The 21155-nt window shown below is 38.5% G+C and overlaps 1 protein-coding gene across 1 annotated transcript in view; it reads left to right on the plus strand.

Annotated features, from left to right (window-relative positions):
* The window catches only part of LOC126187957 (ADAM 17-like protease), a 138496-nt gene that overhangs the window by 105715 nt on the left and 11626 nt on the right, over positions 1–21155 (plus strand). The window contains exons 8-9 of the mRNA XM_049929337.1: positions 6144–6282; positions 14347–14582. Of these exons, the coding sequence (XP_049785294.1) occupies positions 6144–6282; positions 14347–14582 (375 nt within the window). The remainder of the gene's footprint in view (positions 1–6143; positions 6283–14346; positions 14583–21155) is intronic.

The raw sequence follows: 21155 nt of genomic DNA on the forward strand, positions 1-21155 counted from the left end.
CTTGTCCTGCTCCCCGATTTAATAGCAATAGTACAGTCTGTACACCTTCCTCTTACATAGCATTGGTGGCCTCCTTTGTGATTGCAGTGTGGTCTGTCCACAAATATACCAGAAATTGTCAGACCTACTTACCCATTCGTGAGGCAAATTCAATCACATGAATTACAGTAACCACATGCAATGATTACACTTCAGTAACATATTCTTATTGCAGCGCGGAAACACAACACAGCTTGTAACAGACTGAAACTATGCTTAAAAGAAACATGCTCCACTCCTCCCTTTCTCTTCTTCGTCCTCTTCCCCTTCCCCTTGTTGCTAAGGACCCAGGCTGAAAATAGCAACAAAATACACATAGCTATTATTGCCAGAAACTTCATCACTCTGTCTACCATCAGCTGGATTTTGAAACCTGTATGGGAAGGGATTGACCGTGAATGCTAATAAAATATAATTGTAATTAATAGCACTCCTCTTTAAATTAGGAACAAGAGCTAATTCAAGTTTTTATTGTCATTTTCATTATCAGCATGGTCAGCATAGTTAACAAATATTTATTTCATCCCAGTTACATTTTCACTATTGGCCAGTGTTGTTATTACGAGTCACCTCTATCTCTGCATGCTTGATGTCTTCCTCGATGACAAAGGCAGGCTTTGCTGTGTCACAAAGCCATAAATGTGTTGCAATGGTTTGAGGAGCATGATAGTGAACTCATGTTGATGCCTTGGGCACCAAATTCAACTAAGCTACACATGATGGAACACATCTGAGATGCTATCGGGCAGCAACTCCACACTCACAAACCATCGTCCCGTAATTTAAGGAAATTGTGTAACCTGGTTGTAGACATCTGGTGCCACATACCTTTGGAAATCTAGCAAGGACTTGTCAAAACCATTCTGTGAAGAATCACTTGTGTATTGTGTTCAAAATGTGGATCAGTATGCTATTAAGCAGGTGGTCTTAAAGTTTTGGTTCATTAGTGTGTATGAGGGAACCAGCATTATGTGAAAGAGAAAAGGTAGAAAATTTCTTCACTTAACATCTTTCTTATCTCAGTGATGCATTTAGTTTTTGACATAGTACATTTCTAGATACATGCCCTTTATACCCTCTTTCCAGTGATTAGAATCTAACCCAGAGGTGTGATTCTGGATAGTGTGACTGTTATAAACATTCCATTGGACTTGAAATATATCTTGGCCACAAATTTGCTCGAATGTAGATGGTAAAGGGGATGCCGAATTTGGTGCACATGTGGAGGTTCCAACAATTCTTACGTCAAATTCTTCTGTTGTCCCATTGCTAAAGCACCTTTGTGAGCATGGGGATTGTCATGATAAGTGACAGTTCTCTTTTTTCAAGATGACTGGCATAAGTAACTGACAATTAGGATTTTATTCTCAACAAAATAAGAATAATCCCTTTTTCATCCCAGAAAACCTTAGCTATCAGCAGAGGAAATCTTCTTCTTTTCAGTTGGGTGAGCTCATTGTAAAGATGGAATATTTCGTTGAGTGTCACTCCTGTCGTCTTCTGGTCTTTTGTGACAGGTTCTGTGTCAACTTGGCTGTGTCAAGTTGTCGTCTTCCCCCACACACTGGATGGAGAGGAGCAGGAAAGGGGGAGAGGGGGGCATCTTCAGTCTTGATGTAGTCATTCGGGCTCCAACTTGATGCCTCACGTGTACCAAGTCACAGCAGTGATAACATTGACCCACACACAATGTTGATCAAAAGTGAATCCATAATAAGTTATCTCAAAAATATTTCTTTCGGATGGAGCTACAATGAAAGTTGATCTTCATTTGCATGGTGTTTATGCACATGATGTTTCATGTATTTTGTTTCACCATCAAGTACTGTATAGTCTTTTTATTATATTTATTATTTTTATTATTTATTCATTTCACAGTCTAAGGAACATGTGGAACCATTAGTTAGCACTGGTCTTCTTAGCTTTCTTATTCTTCTCTTCTTTCCAAAACGTCGTCATCCTTTCACTATGGGCCTGTATTCTTTCTTGTATCCGTGCGTTTTTCAATTTCAGATTCTTTTCCTTCAGGTTTTTCGTTTTGAACTTATGAGAGTTGGTTTTCTGTCTGTATGCAGTCCATGTGGTTTCTAGTGGGTCAATACTGAGTTCTGTGGGGTCATTTTGGGTTTCTGTTAGCCAGCGTGCCCTGGTTTGGCGAGTTCCTTTGATGATAAAGAAGATTTTCTTGGTAATTCTAGAGGTGTCCATTCTTGCTAAATGTCTGTAGAATTTCAATCATCTTTTCCATGCAACTGACGTGAAACATTCAGTCCTTGAGTACAGTTCTTCAGAGCTTTTGAACATTGAGGTACCACCTTGAATCTTGGGTCCAAATATTTTCCTGAGTATTTGCCTTTCCATTTTCTTAATGTCCTTGATGTTGATGGTTAATGATTATGTTTCAGTTGCATAGAGCACCTCTGGAAGAATGACTGTATGATAGTGGTGAAGTTTGGCTTGGGTGGATAGCAATTTCTTATTGTATTTGTTCCAGGTCATTGTATAAGCTTTATGCAATTTTTAAGCTTGTGTTTTGTGAGCTACTTTTCATTGCCAGTGTTGCTGATCGTTTCACCCAAGTACTTGAAGTTCTCAACTTGTTTGATGTGACCATATTTTGTGCCGAGTGGTTTCAGGTTTGAGCTAGTGGAGTCCATGAATTACGTTTTCTCGTAAGAAATTTGGAGACCAGTTTTGATGGCAACCTCATGAAGTTTCACGATGGTGTAGCTATTGCTAGGTCATCAGCAAAATTAAGGCGTTTTATGTTGATTTGTTTGTTCTTTGTTCCCATATTTATTCCAGGTATTTCTTTTTCCCATGTCTTGATAATCTTGTCCAGTATCAGATTAAAGAGGAGTGGGGACAACCCATCACCCTGTCTCACTCCTACCCTAATTTGAAAAGGTTCAGAAACTTCTTCCATGAATTTTACTTTGAGGTTGTGTCTGTTGAAGTCTGCTCAATTAATGAAGTAGTTTTGTTATTTACACCATATTCACGAAGTGTATTGAACAGACTGGTGCGATGAATTGAGTCGTATGCTTTCTTGAAATCTACGAAGCTGACTACTGTGCTGTTCGACTGACAGCGTTGCAGTATCATCTTCAGGTTCCAGATCTGTTCTGCGCAGGATCGATGTTGGCAGATAATATGATGTAGATAACTAAACTACTTCAGTAATTGAGCAGACTTCAACAGATACCGATCGTATATTCTGTCCATTGTTCTAATTTGGTGAGAAGAACATGTGAGAGCACTTTGTAAGCAACTGGTAGGAGTGAAATGACTCGGTAGTCGTTGGGATCAATCTTGTTGCCCTTTTTGTGTAGAGAGTGAATCAAAACAGTTTTCCAATCTTCTGGTATGACTCCACTTTCCCATATATTTGCAATGATAGTTTTCAGTCTGTCAGTCAAGAGTTCACCTTCAATCTTGAGCATGTCGGCAATTACACCATCTTCCCCCGGTGCTTTGTTGTTTTTGAGATGTGATAAAATGTTTCATATCTCTTCATGCGTAGGTGGAGCTGAATCCTGGTTTGGGGTCGCAACATGAAAGTCAAGTTTGTCTGCTGGTGGTTCACAGTTGTGTAACTCCTCGAAATGCTGTTTCAGGATTTCACAGTCTGCCTTTGTGTTCGTTTCAAGTGTTCCGTCAGGGTGCCATAAACAAAGAGAGGATGGCATGAAGGTTGCTAGTTCTTCCCTAAATGTCCTATAAGAGTTTCTCGTGTTGTTTCTTTTAAAATCATTATCAGTTTCCTCTAATCGTTTGTGATGGTGCATGTGTTTAATTTGTCTGATGATTTTGCATGTTTTCTTCAGAGTTTTCAAAAAGTTCTGCCAATTCTCCGGTATTTGATGGCTGTGCCAATAGTCTTTAAATTGTTTTTACAATAATCAAACATCCTCTCATGCACCATGAAATACTCATGGTAGTGTAGTTTGCTTGCTTCAGTAAAACAGGTAGTTGTCCTCCAGGTGCAACCTCATTCGAGGAGTATCTGCAGTCTGTGGAGAAGCCAAATGAGTACATAGCTTCTGTAAAGAGGCAACAGCCATTCAAATATTTTCAGGGATAACAGACAGGATGATTGACTGATCTGAGCTTGTAACATTATCCAATATGGGTTTTCTATGTTAGTACTATGGACAACATAAAGATATAGCTTTTCTGTGTGTTTGGTGGTGATATTCTGCTGGGTAAAACATTCTGGAAGTAAAATAGTTCCCCCTTTTTTTATTTTGGTCAGGTACTACTCAGGGAGATGCTGTCATCAGAGGAAACAAATTTGGCTGTTTACAGTTTAGAGTGTGGAATGTTTCATCCTCCATTTGGGTGGAAATAAGAAGAAGCTTAGAAGAAGAAGAAAAGGAAAAATAATAAATGAATGTTGACTGGGAGTGGGGGGGGGGGGGGGGGGGGGGGGGGCGAGAAATGAAAGGAGAAGCCACTGGATAGAATTTTGCACACCGTACAATGTAGTCATTGCTAACAATTGGTTTAAGAATCAGAAAGAGCATTGTATTTGTGGAAGAGATCTAGAGATGCCAGAAGGTTTCAGTTAGACTATGTGGTGGTGACAGAAATTTAGAAACCAAATTTTAAACTGCAACTCCTTTCTAAGAGCAAATTTGTATTCTGACCTTAATCTGTTAGTTACAAAATAAAGGTTAAACCTAAACAAATTGCAATAAGATAGGAAATTAAGGAACTCAGACCTGATTGTTGAGAGTTTTAAAGGAGCCTTTTATTTTGATGTACATTTGAGGACAGTTTCCATAGTGTGGCTGTTAGAATGGACACAGCTGCCTGTGATGCTGAAAACAAGTCTCATTTGCATTGAGAGTCTCTTATCTTATTATCTTCCCTGTCAACCATGGAACTTACTGTGGCGAGGTGGCTTGCATGTTTTACAGCTAATGTTGGCAGTGAGTGGCCACAAAACAGTGGAAATAAATTAAGCTGTAGCCAAGATGCCTTGAAACTGTAGTGTTATCAGTAAATTGTACTAACACGAGAAAATAATAATTAGCATTTAACCACTGGCAAAATTTGTCACACACAGTGCTGTCTCCAAAGGTGGTGGTGGTGGTGCATATACTGAAGGCAGAATGGTTACAAGCTTTCTGCATGTAACATGCTCCATACACATTTGTGAAACTTCAAAACCTGCAGAAAATCACCATATGCCACCTGTAAGATGCGATAAATAATAATAATGGTATTTTCCTGTTCCTGCACATTTTTTGTAGTTCCTATTCAGGTGAGACACATGTGGTATGAGCCCATTGCTTTGATGGAATATCTTAAAAATTGGAGAAAAATGCAACAATATGAAATTTAAATTGCTGGAAAGCAATAACTGTATTCTTAAGCAGAAATGAAAGCTGTAAACTTACAAAATATGTACAGATTCTCCATTGCGAATAAAAGTGATGATCATAGCAACTACTTGTACAGTGAAACAAATATGATGCATTACTCAGATCAGCTTAAATTCACTTTCATACAGTCACAATAAACAATGCTAAATATGACAGTGCAGCATCTTAGTAGCAAAAGTATTAGGATCATACATTCACAGCACAGTGGGTACACAGCAAAAAGACTTAATGTAAAAAAAAAATGTATGTGGGATGCCATAACAGAAATTATTCCAATTAGAGCCTCTTTTTTGTGTGAAGTTTTTTGCTTCAGGTGTTTATTTGTTACCTCCGAGAATGTTGACCTTTGCTTCAGGAGTGAATTGTTGGAAAGGAGGACCATGGAATCAATAGTTTTCATCCTTCATTTCTTACTTATCATTTCTGATATTAACAGATCTCCATTGTTTTATTCTTCACTTACATGTGATTTTCTTGTGGCGCCCTGTTAAATACCTTAAAAGTTTTCATTCATTATTTTGCTTAATTTTATACATATAGGAAGTACCTGAGTGATTGTTTTTTCTGTGTTGTACAAAAAAAAAAAAAAAAAAAAAAAAAAAAAAAAAAAAAAAAAAAAAAAAAAACCTTGGATTTTTAATGTTGAAGTCTCTAAATTTGAAGTCTGTTTGAAAATAGTTGTAGATAAATGTATGATTGAAGTGTAATGTTTAGGTTTTTAGTCGTGAATACAGCCATAAGGACTTCTGTTTAGCCCATCTTTTCACTGACCTAAAATTTGAAGGAGGTATCCTAGGGCTTGCATATGTGGGTTCACCAAGAAGGAATTCAGTTGGAGGCATTTGCACACCAGGTCAGATTCTGACTACACTAAACAGCTTGCATACTCCTGTTCTGTAAACCTGCTTAGACCACTGTAGTTCAGCACAGAGCATGTTTTTTGAGACACCAAATGAAGTTGTAGTTACAATTTATGGCTGTCTTGTTGAAAATTAGTTTAGAAATGTATAAAAAAAAAAGAGAGAAAAAATTCAACATTTGGTATCATTGTTGATGGATTGATTTTTTAACTAGTGCTTTCTGATAGTTGCATATTTTCCCACTGTATTAACAAGATGTTCAACACACAATGCTTGATACCACACAAAGTATCTGCAAAAGATAAACTAATTTTCTAACACAGAGGCCTTTTAACATCTTATAGTTATGAATTGAGAATGTCATTTATAATGGACTCTCATTAGTCACATATTGTGTTTTTTTCTTGCATGATGAGTGCTTTTTAAGTGTAATTTCAACCCACTGTATTAATGACCTGAGTATTTTCACTATAGTAATTTAATATACTTCAGTAAAATAGTTTCAGTGACAGTAGTTGAAGGCACTGATGAATTAACTGTCTGTGATCCCTATAATAGATGACAGAAACAACTGAAACAGACCAAGTAAGAAGATACACTGGTGCACCAGATTCATATTTATGAGTAATCATGTTTGAAACCCCATGTGGCCTTCCTCATTTAGGTTTCCCTTCACCAGCTTAACACATGCCGGGAATGATTCCTTAACTACGGAAACAACAACAACAACAACCACAACCACAGCACCAGAGATTTTGGTGCAGTTGGTAGCGATCACTCACCAGAGAAATGGAGCATCATGTTGCACTGCAGGCACAGGGCCATGAAGTTTTAGTCACACTTCGGGTAACAGGTGTATCTAGTAGCAACATACTGAAAATAAAGGTCACCACTGCAGCACTCATGCTGTCGAAATCCTCTTTATGTCTAGGGTGTGTCACACTGATCTCTGTATAACAACTTCTGTGCCTTCTGGCTTTCACCTCTGGATATTCATCTGCATCGAGATTAGCTGAAAGTAATATGACACTTAGGCAGGAGGCGAGAAAACTTCAATTTCATGGTGGAGCGGCTGCTCATAAGCCACACATCATGCCAGTAAATACCAAATGATGTCTCGCATGGTGTAAGGAGTGTAAACATTGGATGATTGAACAGTGGGAAAACATTGTGTGGAGTGATGACTCTTGGTACACAATGTGGCGATCTGATGGCGGGGGGGTGGTGGTGGTTATGGGGGTATGGCAAAGTCCGGTAAAAGTAGTCATGTGCCAGCGTGCGTAGAGCCAACAGTAAAATTCGGAGGCAGTGGTGTTGTGGTGTGGTCATGTTTTTCATGGAGGGGGCTTGCACCCCTTGTTTTGCATGGCACTATCACAGCACAAGCCTATATTGATGTTTTAAGCTCCTTCTTGCTTCCCACTGCTGAAGAGCAATTTGGGGATGGCGATTGCATCTTTCAACACAATTGAGCACCCATTAATAATGCATGGCCTGTGGCGAAGTGGTTACACGACAATGTTGTTTTTGTTGTGGTCTTCAGTCCTGGGACTGGTATGATGCAGCTCTCCATGCTACTCTATCCTGTGCAAGCTTCTTCATCTCCCAGTACCTACTGCAACCTACATACTTCTGAATCTGCTTGGTGTATTCATCTCTTGGTCTCCCTCTACGACTTTTACCCTTCACGCTGCCCTCCAATACTAAATTGGTGATCCCTCGATGTCTCAGAACATGTCCTACCAACCTATCCCTTCTTCTAGTCAAGTTGTGCCACAGACTTCTCTTCTCCCCAATCCTATTCAACACCTCCCCATTAGTTATGTGATCTACCCATCTAATCTTCAGCATTCTTCTGTAGCACCACATTTTGAAAGCTTCTATTCTCTTCTTGTCCAAACTATTTATCGTCCATGTTTCACTTCCATACATGGCTACACTCCATACAAATACTTTCAGAAACGACTTCCTGACAATTACATCTATACTCGATATCAACAAATTTCTCTTCATCAGAAACGCTTTCCTCGCCATTGCCAGTCTACATTTTATATCCTCTCTACTTCGACCATCATCAGTTATTTTGCTCCCCAAATAGCAAAACTCCTTTACTACTTTAAGTGTCTCATTTGGTAATCTAATTCCCTCAGCATCACCCGACTTAATTCGACTACATTCCTCGTTTTGCTTCTGTTGATGTTCATCTTATACCCTCCTTTCAAGACACTGTCCATTCTGTTCAACTGCTATTCCAAGTCCTTTGCCTCTGACAGAATTACAATGTCATCGGCGAATCTCAAAGTTTTTATTTCTTCTCCGTGGATTTTAATACCTGCTCCAAATTTTTCTTTTGTTTCCTTTACTGCTTGCTCAATATACAGATTGAATAACATCGGGGAGAGGTTACAACCCTGTCTCACTCCCTTCCCAACCACTGCATCCCTTACATGCCCCTCGACTCTCATAACTGCCATCTGCTTTCTGTAAAAATTGTAAATAGCCTATCGCTCCCTGTATTTTAACCCTGCCACCTTCAGAATCTGAAAGAGAGTATTCCAATCAACATTGTCGAAAGATTTCTCTAAGTCTACAAATGCTAGAAACGTAGGTTTGCCTTTCCTTAATCTTTCTTCTCAGATAAGTTTTAGGGTCAGTATTGCCTCACGTGTACCAAAATTTCTACGGAATCCAAACTGATCTTCCCCTGAGGTCGCTTTCTACTAGTTTCTCCATTTGTCTGTAAAGAATTCGTGTTAGTATTTTGCAGCCGTGACTTATTAAACTGATAGTTCGGTAATTTTCACATCCGTCAACTCCTGCTTTCTTTGGGATTGGAATTATTATATTCTTCTTTAAGTCTGAGGGTATTTTGCCTGTTTCATACATCTTGTTCACCAGATGGTAGAATTTTGTCAGGACTGGCTCTCCCAAGGCTGTCAGTATTTTTAATGGAATGTTGTCTACTCCGGGGGCCTTGTTTCGACTCAGGTCTTTCAGTGCTGTATCAAACTCTTCACGCAGTATCATATCTCCCATTTCATCTTCATCTACATCGCCTTTCATTTCCATAATATTGTCCTTAAGTACATCGCCCTTGTATAGACCCTCTATATACTCCTTCCACCTTTCTGCTTTCCCTTCTTTGCTTATAACTGGGTTTCCATCAAAGCTCTTGATATTCATGCAAGTGGTTCTCTTTTCTCCAAAGGTCTCTTTAATTTTCCTATAGGCAGTATCTATCTTACCCTAGTGAGATAAGCCTCTACATCCTTACATTTGTCCTCTAGCCATCCCTGCTTAGCAGTTTTGCACTTCCTGTCGATATCAATTTTGAGACGTTTGTATTCCTTTTTGCCTGCTTCATTTACTGCATTTTTATATTTTCTCCTTTCATCAATTAACTTCAATATTTCTTCTGTTACCCAAGGGTTTCTACTAGCCCTCATCTTTTTACCTATTTGATCCTCTGCTGCCTTCACTACTTCATCCCTCAAAGCTACCCATTCTTCTTCTACTGTATTTCTTTCCCCCATTCCTGTCAATTGTTCCCTTATGCTCTCCCTGAAACTTTGTATAACCTCTGGTTCTTTCAGTTTATCCAGGTCCCATCTCCTTAAATTCCCACCTTTTTGCAGTTTCTTCAGTTTCAATCTACAGTTCATAACCAATAGATTGTGGTCCGAGTCCACATCTGCCCCTGGAAATGTCTTACAGTAGGTCTTTCAGTGCTCTGTCAAACTCTTCACGCAGTATCATATCTCCCATTTCTTCTTCAGCTACATCCTCTTCCATTTCCATAATATTGTCCTCAAGTACATTGCCCTTGTATAGACCCTCTATATACTCCATCCACCTTTCTGCTTTCCCTTCTTTGCTTAGAACTGGGTTTCCATGTGAGCTCTTGATATTCATAGAAGTGGTTCTCTTTTCTCCAAAGGTCTCTTTAATGTTCATGTGGGCAGTATCTATCTTACCCCTAGACCTATGACAATAACATCCCTGTAATGGACTGGTCTGCACAGAGTCCTGACCTGAATCCTATAGAACACCTTTGGGATGTTTTGGAATGCCGACTTCATGCCACACCTCACCAACCGACATCGACACTGTGCCCAGTGCCTCACTCCATGAAGAATGGGCTCCCATTCCCCAAGAAACCTTCCAGCACATGATTGTTCAGTATGTCTGCGAGAGTGGAAGCTGTCATCGAGGCTGAGAGTGGGCCAACACCGTATTGAATTCCAGCATTACGGATGGAGGGTGCCACGAACTTGTAAGTCACTTTCAGCCAGGTGCGCAGATACTTTTGATCACGTAGTGTGTCTGCTTTACCGTGTAACAGTTTGAATACTTCCTTCCAGATATTCAGAGCAAGGTCGCTTAGTTCTTACTGGTCACCTGACATCTCTTGTTGGTGTCATTTCATTTTTTGTTTTATCTTCTTCATCCTTCAAATTTGTATATTCCTTTTATTATGCCATTTTTATTTTCTGTTGTTCATGTGGTTGTTGTTTTACCTATGCCATTCCTTTTTCTTTGGTACGCCAGTTTTTAAGTCTCCTTCCCATGTCTTCGACCTGACTCCCCTCCTTGCAGATTTTGGTTTCTCAGATTTTCAAATCTTGCTTATTGCTGGTACAATTTTGTATTTTTGTACTGTATACCCACTGACATATTGCCCTACCTATAGTTGCTAGTTAATTCTTTAATTTTCTCATTTACCTTTACAATCATTTATTTGTTCCAGTGTGAACAAAAATCTGGTTGAAAAATGCAGGTATTCTTCTTCTGTTTCCTATATGTAATGAGTTAACACAATCAGTGAATGAATAGAAAATTTAAGTGGTGAATTAAGTATCTGTAACAGTGAGCTACACACAAATGAGAGTAAAGATATCTAAGTATAGCACGTAAGTAAGTGAAGTTTCTGTTTCAATAAGTCAAAAGATTGAACATGACTAATAACTTCACTTTTAAAGATTCCAGTGAAGCACTGTTTACCCAAACAATAAATTACTTTTTGAGTTCAGTGTCCTACTAATATGAAAAAGCTAGTTGTCCATTGTTCAGAGTCATCATTTGAAATCAGGATACTTTTTTTCTATACCCATTTTTTATTAAGAGTTATGTAAATACCAAGGGCTCAAAAAAAACACATTTTCTGAGGAATGTTTAATTTTTACACTTGACACTTCCTCTGTATTCTCTGCAATTTTTAATGTTGAACTCTGATGAGAACAGGTTCAAAAAATAATTGATCGAAGCAGTACAATAAACATCCACATCCCGTTTTGCCTGGATCTCAAAAATTTGTTCATAAATTAAGGAAATTATCTGCTTCTCACAGCGACTTTGCTTGACCAACACCAAAAGTGTTATCTTGGAATACAAATTGTCTTTGCACTGACCAGAAAGTGCGAACTACATTGTACTGTTTATGGTTTTGAGTATTGATATATCTTCTTTTCTGCTGTGACTGTTCTTATCAGTTTTAATGTGCATAGTGCATGATAGATATGCTAAGCAATATCTTCAAAAACTGCAAGTCCTACAGTAACATACACATCTAACATAATTCACTGAGTTTTGACTGCCAGCATACTTGTTACATAACTTGTCAGCTTATGCATTTCAAATCGGTAGCGGTCTAACTATTCATACCTGACATTAAAAAACAGCTGATTAGTTCAGGATACAGACCAGTAAACTTAGAACTATTGTCTTCCTTGATTTACTGTCTTCACCACCACCACCACTACCTTATGAGTATTCTACTGCTGGTGCTTCTTCTCGCTTCCTGTATTCCACTTCCTCCAATGATGCCGCTCTCTTTCTTGTAATCCTTTGGCATCCATTGCATCCTGGACCTTGCAACTCCAACTTTTCATAGGCTGTTTACGATTTCTTCTATCCACCAGGCTCCACTGCCATACTTTATTTGACCATCAGCTTTAATCCACCCTTTCTAGGCGCCCATACAGTTTTAGACATTTCATCCCTATGGTGTTGATTATTGATTAATCGATACCTATAGGCTCTCTTATGTTGGTATTTGGTACATAGGCCAGCTTGGAGATGCCACAACTTCACCTCCTAAAGTCCATCTCTAGTGCAAGCTACTTGTTTCTCTGATACTTGTTCATTACTCATGTTTCTGCTCTTTACATAGTGACATTATCAACAGCTGAATGATATATCACTTGTTTGGTCCATTTTGTTATTCCATAGGACAGAGTTCAGTTGTAATTGCCGTGCTCTATTTTATTATTTATGTCATCTTCACTTTTTTCCATTTGATGATATCATAATCCCCAGAACTTAAAATACTTACATCCCCTGTTCTTACTGGCTCCAACCTTCAGATGCTCTATGTTGTTGTCAGATATTCTATTTTTGTTAAGGTAATTGTGAGGCATCATATTTCATACTCTTCTTTTTACTTCTGAAACGTACTCACCACTATCCTGGTCTCCTGCTACAGTGACCTTAAAAATCAGTGAAGAGAAGTGTGTACAAGATTTCATCCCCCAGAGGGACTCCCATGCCTCCACACTTGCTCCTCCATCACAGATGTGTGTAAGCTGAAAAAATTTGAGCTGTTTCAGTGTGGCAAATTTGAGACAAGAAGGAATCACAAGTGTTTTGAGCATTGCATGTGAGTTCTACATGTGTTCATCAAAAAACCTTCCCTCAAGGATCTATGAAAGTAATTTCAGGTTTTCCTGCAGCAAGAGCTTCATAGTTAAAGGCAGAGAAGTAGAAAATACTTCATACACTGTTACAAACATGCTCCATCTCATACAAAGTGGGATACAACAAATGAACAGATTTTCTGGGGCAGCCAAGGAAAGCAGCATCATAAATGCTGTACTGCAGAGACACTTACACAAGGAACGTGACAGTGAAACTGTGATTTATCAGTGTGGTTTCGTGGTTTGCACCTTGATGAAGAGAGACCATATTTCCCTTTATGGTGCTTCCTCTGTCTTTAGTGTTGACATTTGGAAAAAGCTAGATATACAAATGGTGTCCCAATGTTGTCACTCATGTTGCAGTTTGGCTAATCTAGATGATGCACATGTAGAAAGGGGGTGGGAGGAAAGCTACAAAATTTTATATATGAAGCATTAAAGTGGTTAGAGTGGACGCTTGGAGGTGTGTGCATTGATAGAAATATTCAAACGTTCTGTGGACTTGCATTATATCAGATACATTCAATCCTTGAGGATGGTGGCTCCCAATCGTTCAAGTCTGTTGTGGAAGTAAACCCTTCACATACTCTGTTGCAAAACTAGGATGTGTAGGGTGTGCTCAGAGTGTGTTCAGAGTCATCTGAAACAACTTCTCATCCTCTTGCATTGACAACATCCATAAGGTGATGTATTTGACAAAGTTCTGACTGAACTTCATGGAACAAGGCTGGATTGAACAATTTTTCTTGTAGCATTGTCTTAAGGTAAAAAGTGTAGAACAGGGAAGAAGTTAACAGAGCAATTTGAATATTTCCCCTTGCATGTTCATATTAAACAATGCTGTATCAAAAAAATTATATTAGACTGTTAGTTAAATGTCAATCTACAACAGAACTCCAGTTGCATGTATGATTTGAGTTCCTAACATCTTATCAGTTTCTGCATGGCAGTAGTATACAATGAACACAATCATAAGATAAAGACTTGACATAATGTGAACACTTTTTGTGTGTTGAACATGCTTAATGGCTTTCAGCCATTAAAGTGAATAGTAGGTAATATGATGTACACATTATTTTCCTGCACATATTCTGTGAGTCTATGAGTTTCTTTTCTTTAGTTAATATATAAAGAAGGATTGCTTTCTTGTCAATGAATTGAGACTTGAGTACTTGTATGCTTTCACCTAAAAGCATAAAATTATATCCAAAATGTTGGAAAAGACATATTTTTCAACTTGACGTGTCTTCTCTATTGTAAATAGCAATATGTCCTTTCCTACATTGTTGATATTCCTTCCTGGAGTTTCCTCTGTGTAATTATAGGTATCAGTACTATAAAGTGTGCTCTACTATTTTGTTACAGAATATTTCAAGAATGGTTACACACTCTATCTGAATTCAGGTTTGAGTTCAAGTCGTAACCATTATGGTCAAAGAGTCATTACAAGAGAAGCAGATCTCGTTACTGCTCATGAATTTGGACATAACTGGGGCTCAGAACATGATCCTGACATACCAGAATGCAGTCCCAGTGCAAGTCAAGGTGGATCATATCTGATGTATACATACAGTGTCAGTGGATATGATGTCAATAACAAGGTGAGTTTGACTAAAGATGAATGCAGCATATAGCTGTGGCATTTAAAAAATGGAAAACATTTTCAGAGTATAACATTCGGTATCTATAGCCCAATTTCTAGAAGATTCACCAGATCCACTAATAATGTGTTTTCAGTCTTCTGTAGAATAGAGGTTTCTCTAATTCCTGACGTTCAGTAGACACAAATAATAATGTAGATCAATGATCCGTTACATTGTGTTATAAAAATACATCCAACTAAACATATTTTACTGATATGACAGTTCACTGAGCAATTCTTATGGTTCTCTACGCCATCTCTGTTAGCAGGTGAAACTAAAGAAAACTAAGCAGAACATTTTAGGCATAAAGAATTGTCTTTCAGATAGTATTCAAGCAGGTATGCTCTTTTGTTTGGTAGTAAATTAGGTACGCTCTTTTGTTTGGTAGTAAATTGAGTTGTACATTTACAAATGCTTTTCAGAAAAAAAGATAAATTCTACAATAAGCTGAGTAACATTTCATCCTGGTGTATCAACAAATTTTAAGTATGTTATCTTCTGCTAAAAGTAACAAATAGAAAGCAAAGGTATAACATGCCAAGTCCTTAACATTTGCCTCAAAAATCTACATTTGCATGAGCCACACTGACAATTTTTACTTCTGCTAGTAGCTCTCTCCTACCTTTTGAATTTCACAAAAGTGTCCTGCATACCTTGCAGGACTTGTACTCCTGAAAGAAAAGAAAGAAAAAAAAAAGGATATGGTGAAGAAATAGCATATTCACAGTGATTGTGAACTCTCACCCCCATACAAGGAGATAGAGATTCTAATGGAATAAAGATAATCCTTGCCACTAATGACAGAGGTGTAGCAAATTAGTATTGATGTATTTTCAGCTGGGTCCAGTCAACAAGCCTCAAAATGAGTATAAATGGAACATATATACTGCTCATTGTCAAAGCTATTTTTATCAAGCTTTAAATGAAGTCAGTCATAAAATACATATCAGTAAATGTAAATTGAAACATTAAAAACACTTGTATATGCACATAGTCCCAACTACACTACCTATGGCAGAGGTTGAGTTCACACTGAGGCTGCTGTTTACAGTTAACACCACAACTGGTGTCAATGTACGTTACACCAATCTACAGCATCCTCCGTACATGTATGATGCATTGACAGTTTATATTAACTTTATTTTACCTTCGCAATTCATATGTGTTATCATTTTATTTATTATTGTACTTTTAAAAAACTTTTGTACGTAAGGCGAGTTAGGAAATTGTAACTAAAAGCAGTGACTAATGTTTTACAGCTTTACATGGTGATAACTGTGTGAAGTAGCCAGTAGCTTCAGTTACTAATGCACATTTTACAGATTAACATAATTTAAAAAACAAAACATCTGTTTCAGATATTTAAATCAGTAAAATGTTAACACTGTGCTACATACTAAGTGCAGTTAAAGGAATTGGAACAAACAAGACTGCTGCCACAAGTCGTCATACTATCAGTAATGTGTTGATAGACCAGAAACACGTCTGCTTTAGCTGTCCTCTCTTATGAGTTTCATATACAAATCCATTGTAATTTACTCAGTTTGGTGTTAAAACTAATGAACCATTTTCTACATCATGTAATAATATGAGAAATACTTTACATTTGCCTCTGTAAACTTGGTACTCATATGCAATGTAGGAGGGCTGTATTCATAACTAGGTGATTATCGTTAGATCAGTGTGTCTGTTGAGATCAGTGCATAGGAGCTGAATCTCAATGATTTTCAAACTGTTCCCAAAACTGGGAGCTTCAGGTGGCTACGTGCTCATTAAGCAGTGTCAAAGATGATTGACCAGCAGAAGATTTCAAACTCCTTCAACAGGTCCACACTGTCTTCTCTTTTGTTTCCAAATGGAATCAAACATACTTTCCATTGTTTGTTTAGACTTGTCACATATTTCAACACAGCATGTACTGTGTGTACAGTAAGATAATTTGTTTTGAACAACACAATCCTCCTCTGAAAAGTATCTACATGGAGTTATCCTGCTTTGCCTGGCTTAAAACATACATTTGGCTTGAAGAAGCATGTGACATGGTATTTCATTACTAATTACTTTTGCAGTGTCTGGTCTATTCCTCTTCCATGAACTTAATTATGTTTGCTATGAGACAAGTGGTTTGAAAGCCTGCTGAGTCCTCGTTTCGACGACTTCTATCAGTCACTCTTCCATATCTATATGATACTGTTTTCATTCTGTGGGTCCTATGTCCTGCTACCACTTACCAGACGTCTTTACCCGTGTACCACCTCAAACTTTCGAATATCTTTCTGTAACTGTCCAGTTAACTGTTTATGTATCATAATCTCTCTCTAATTGGCTACTTCTTTTCCCCTCCACAAAGACTCCTCAGTGCCACAGAAGAATTTTTCCCAGTTCAGTTTCTTTTGTTGATATGTTCTTCTCAATATGACCATGTGTCTTAAGAGCTCCACATAATCCCAGAACTGACTACCATTTATCGGTTCAAACACTTCATGTTCATGTTTGTTTCCAAACTCTGTGGCAGTGTGGGTCAAATAATGAAAATAAATTTTCTGTATCAAGAATGTGAAAATCACTTAAAATATATGACAGAACAGGGAAAATGTTTTATGGGAATTGTACAAAAATTTAGATCTAAGGACATGTGTATTGCAAATTATACATGTTAAAACCTGTGACTTTTGCAATAGGTATGCATTCTTCCTGTGCCCATCACACACTTTGTCAATGGCCATGCACACATTTAACGTACAATCTTAGTCATCTTCCTATCACAGCCACTGTTTAAATCTTTTGAGTATCTAAACATCGCTAAAGTTTTAGTTGTCTTCTATATTTTTTGTCTCTCCCTCTACACAATTTTTTAAAATGCAAATAAAGAAGGTAGTAACATGAGAATGCTAAGACTAAATTGTCTTAAATAATTCACTTAATACTTATGGAAAATTACTTTCAGTGCCCATATGAAAACATTCCAATAATTCAGCTAGAGAACAGGTGAACAGTCTGATGTGAAATAGGGAATGAACAGTTTTCCTTGAAGAAAAACCATGAACAGTTTTCCTAGAAGAAAAGTTATTGAAGTGGTTGAAGGTAACAAAGCACAATTCATATTCCAAGGCAAAGAATATTCAGGAGTTGCTACAACAACATATTTGCTGTATTATTTGTATATGAAATGAATTGCAAAAAAACAAAACAGTGATAACCCCCCCCCCCCTCCACACACACACACACAGGCAATGCTATGCCTACTGTTACCCATAGGACACTGAAGACAAATACAGATCAGAAAGTAATTAAATTGAGAATGATGACCGAAGAAAAAACTGCATCATTCTGTGAAACACAAAGTTCCACCACCACCATTCTGAATATGAGACAAACGTAGAAGGAACAAAGATAAACAATACCAGGGTGTTCACAACTTAAACATAAAGCTTCCCCTTTTCCTTTGTGGAGATTTCTACTCCCTGGTACAGCTTGCTTCAAGGCAAGACAGCTCAGCGGGAAATAGTTGACAATACAGCCCAGTTACCACTTCACTTCTTGGCATGATCTGTCAGACGGAACAGTGCCTGAAATCAAGTTGGAAAAATGATTACTTAGCAAGGCAGACTTACTACCTTTCAGTCAACTTACTCTATTCAGTCCTCGAAACAGAATCCAAGAATAGGTATATCATACTGAAAATTCCATCTACCATGCTGCTGAAGCACGCATCTGACATGGCCACAGCTCATGTCCTGATGGCACACTTTCCCCTCTGCCTTGTCAGCAAAGCCATACCAGCTACAGAGGGCTTAGGATCGACAGCAGTGGCATGCAGATATACACTGATGAGCCAAAACATAATGATGACCACTTAATAGCTTGTTAATCCATCTTTGGAATAAAATACATCACTGATTCTGTGTATCAGGGATCTGACAGTTTGTTGGTAGGTTTGTGGAGATAACTAGTGTTAGATGTCTAAGCACAGGTCCTGTAATTCACGTAAATAATGAGCTACTGCTTCGTGTACATGGTGATGGCACCCAATAGCGTCCCAGATCAGTTTCATAGGATTTACATCAGGCAAATTTGGTCACCGAGACATCAGCATGGGTTCACTATAAAGTTCCTCAAACCACTGTATTGCAGTTCCGGCCTCAAAACATGGTCAATCATACTGCTGAAAGATGAGATTGCCATCGGGGAAGACATCAAGCACAAAGTAATGCAGGTGGTTCGCAGCTGTCAGCATGTCTTCGATTGCTACCACAGATTCCACGAAAGTGCAGGAGAATGTCTCCCATAGCGTAATACTGCTCTCACCATCCTGGTGTGCTGCGTGTTTCTAGCTGCTGTTCATCTCAATGATGGCATTTGTGAGGACAGTCATCGACCTAATGTAGCAAACATGTGATTCACCAGAAGAGCCACCACGTTTCCAATAATCGATGGTCGAATCCCGATGAATCCACGCCCACTGCAATTGTAATTGACAATGTTGCTGGGTCAGCCTGTGAACGCAGGGATGGTCTGCTGTGGAGCTCCATGTTCAACAGATGCCACATATCACTATCTGTTCTTCTTTACAGGGAAGGAATCCCTCCAAACCCAATGTTCTGTGAAGAGTCATGGACATCCAACAATTAGTGCGTAGTAGTAGTTTCACTGTCCTTCTACCTCTTTCCGTAGATGCTCATGACAATATCATGTGAACATTTGACCAGTTTTGTCGTTCTGAGATACTTGTTCACAGGCTCAGCATAATAATAATCTGCCCTTTGTCAGAGTCACTTATCTCAACAGGTTTTCCCATTTGCAGCCCACATCTTTGCCAGGGTGATCCCACATCTGTGTCTGCTCTACTTGTATACTTTTGTTACTGTGTCACGTGCCCGCAACACCACCAGGTAGCATCCAACATCACGGTGGACAGTGGTCATAATGTTTTGGATTATCAGTGTATAAGATGGCACCCAAAGGAAGACATTCAGGCTGAGGATAGTAGCAAGACATTTTGCCAAAATATCTGGGAGATTCCACCCTGCTGAAAACCCAAGAGCAGTTCAAGATCATAATAAACTGGGATGGCCTAAGATCACACATCAATCCAACAGTCTACATGCCACATTCATTGGCAGCATTTTACCTCCAGTTAGAATTCAGGGACATGCCAACAGTTCTTTGGCTGTTCAAGGCAGCAGCAAATAGTTGCTTCTGCTGCACATTTAGGAGATCTCTCAGCCCTTGGTAACTGACATTGCTACTGGTGTCTATTAACAAGCTTTTCCATCCAGATAAATGAAATGTTTCTAGTAGTGAGGCTAAACTTTCACTGAAGTATTAGAGGGAAGTGATCTCCCAAACACCATCCATTGCTCCATAAGAGCTACAGTAGTATGATAGACCATAAAGAGAATTCCAGAAAGAGTTGCAAGGTCACCAGTTACTGCTGTATTGCAGATTGGAAGTTTTGTAATCAATCTGAGAGATAGCTCTGGTATTAACGACAGATCTTCAGTTACATGACCAGAGCCACAACTAAACAGCTGAACTGGATTCCAAGAGAAAACAAGTTGTTAGTGAGGATGTGATAAGTGGCATGGTAATATGGTACAAACAGTATTCATGTTAAACACAGCACTGGTTGCGAGCTGAAGAACTGGCTCCTGCGCAGACCAGTGCCACAGCTGTTTCATGTGGTGCGAGGAGAGTGGCACTTACTGCAGTATTTGGAATGATACACAGGCGGCGCCCTCAGTGGCATACAGATAGTAGCAAACTTAATATTACTGTCTGATAGGCATACCAAAATAACATATTTAGTTGTTGATGATTCCATAACTTTTCACTATGAAGTGTATGAACACTATGTTCATAGCTGAGACTTATCAGAATATATACCCATATGATGAGATGACAAAGAAATTGATGAAATGTATGATGAGATAAAAGAAATTATTCAGGTAGTGAAGGGAGACGAAAATTTAATACTCATGGGTGACTGGAATTCGAGAGTAGGAAAAGGGAGAGAAGGAAACATAATAGGTGAATATGGATCGGGGCTAAGAAATGAAAGAGGAAGCCGCCTGGTAGAATTTTGCGCAGAGCATAACTTAATCATAGCTAACACTTGGTTTAAGAATCATGAAAGAAGGTTGTATACATGGAAGAACCCTAGAGATACTAAAAGGTATCAGATAGATTATATAATGGTGAGACAGAGATTTAGGAACCAGGTTTTAAATTGTAAGACATTTCCAGGGGCAGATGTGGACTCGGACCACAATCTATTGGTTATGAACTGTAGATTAAAACTGAAGAAACTGCAAAAAGGTGGGAATTTAAGGAGATGGGACCTGGATAAACTGAAAGAACCAGAGTTTGTACAAAGTTTCAGGGAGAGCATAAGGGAACAATTGACAGGAGTGGGGGAAAGAAATACAGTAGAAGAAGAATGGGTAGCTTTGAGGGATGAAATAGTGAAGGCAGCAGAGGATCAAATAGGTAAAAAGATGAGGGCTAGTAGAAACCCTTGGGTAACAGAAG

The sequence above is a fragment of the Schistocerca cancellata genome, chromosome 5 (assembly GCF_023864275.1).
Source record: "Schistocerca cancellata isolate TAMUIC-IGC-003103 chromosome 5, iqSchCanc2.1, whole genome shotgun sequence".
In the NCBI taxonomy this organism is placed as follows: Eukaryota; Metazoa; Arthropoda; class Insecta; order Orthoptera; family Acrididae; genus Schistocerca; species Schistocerca cancellata.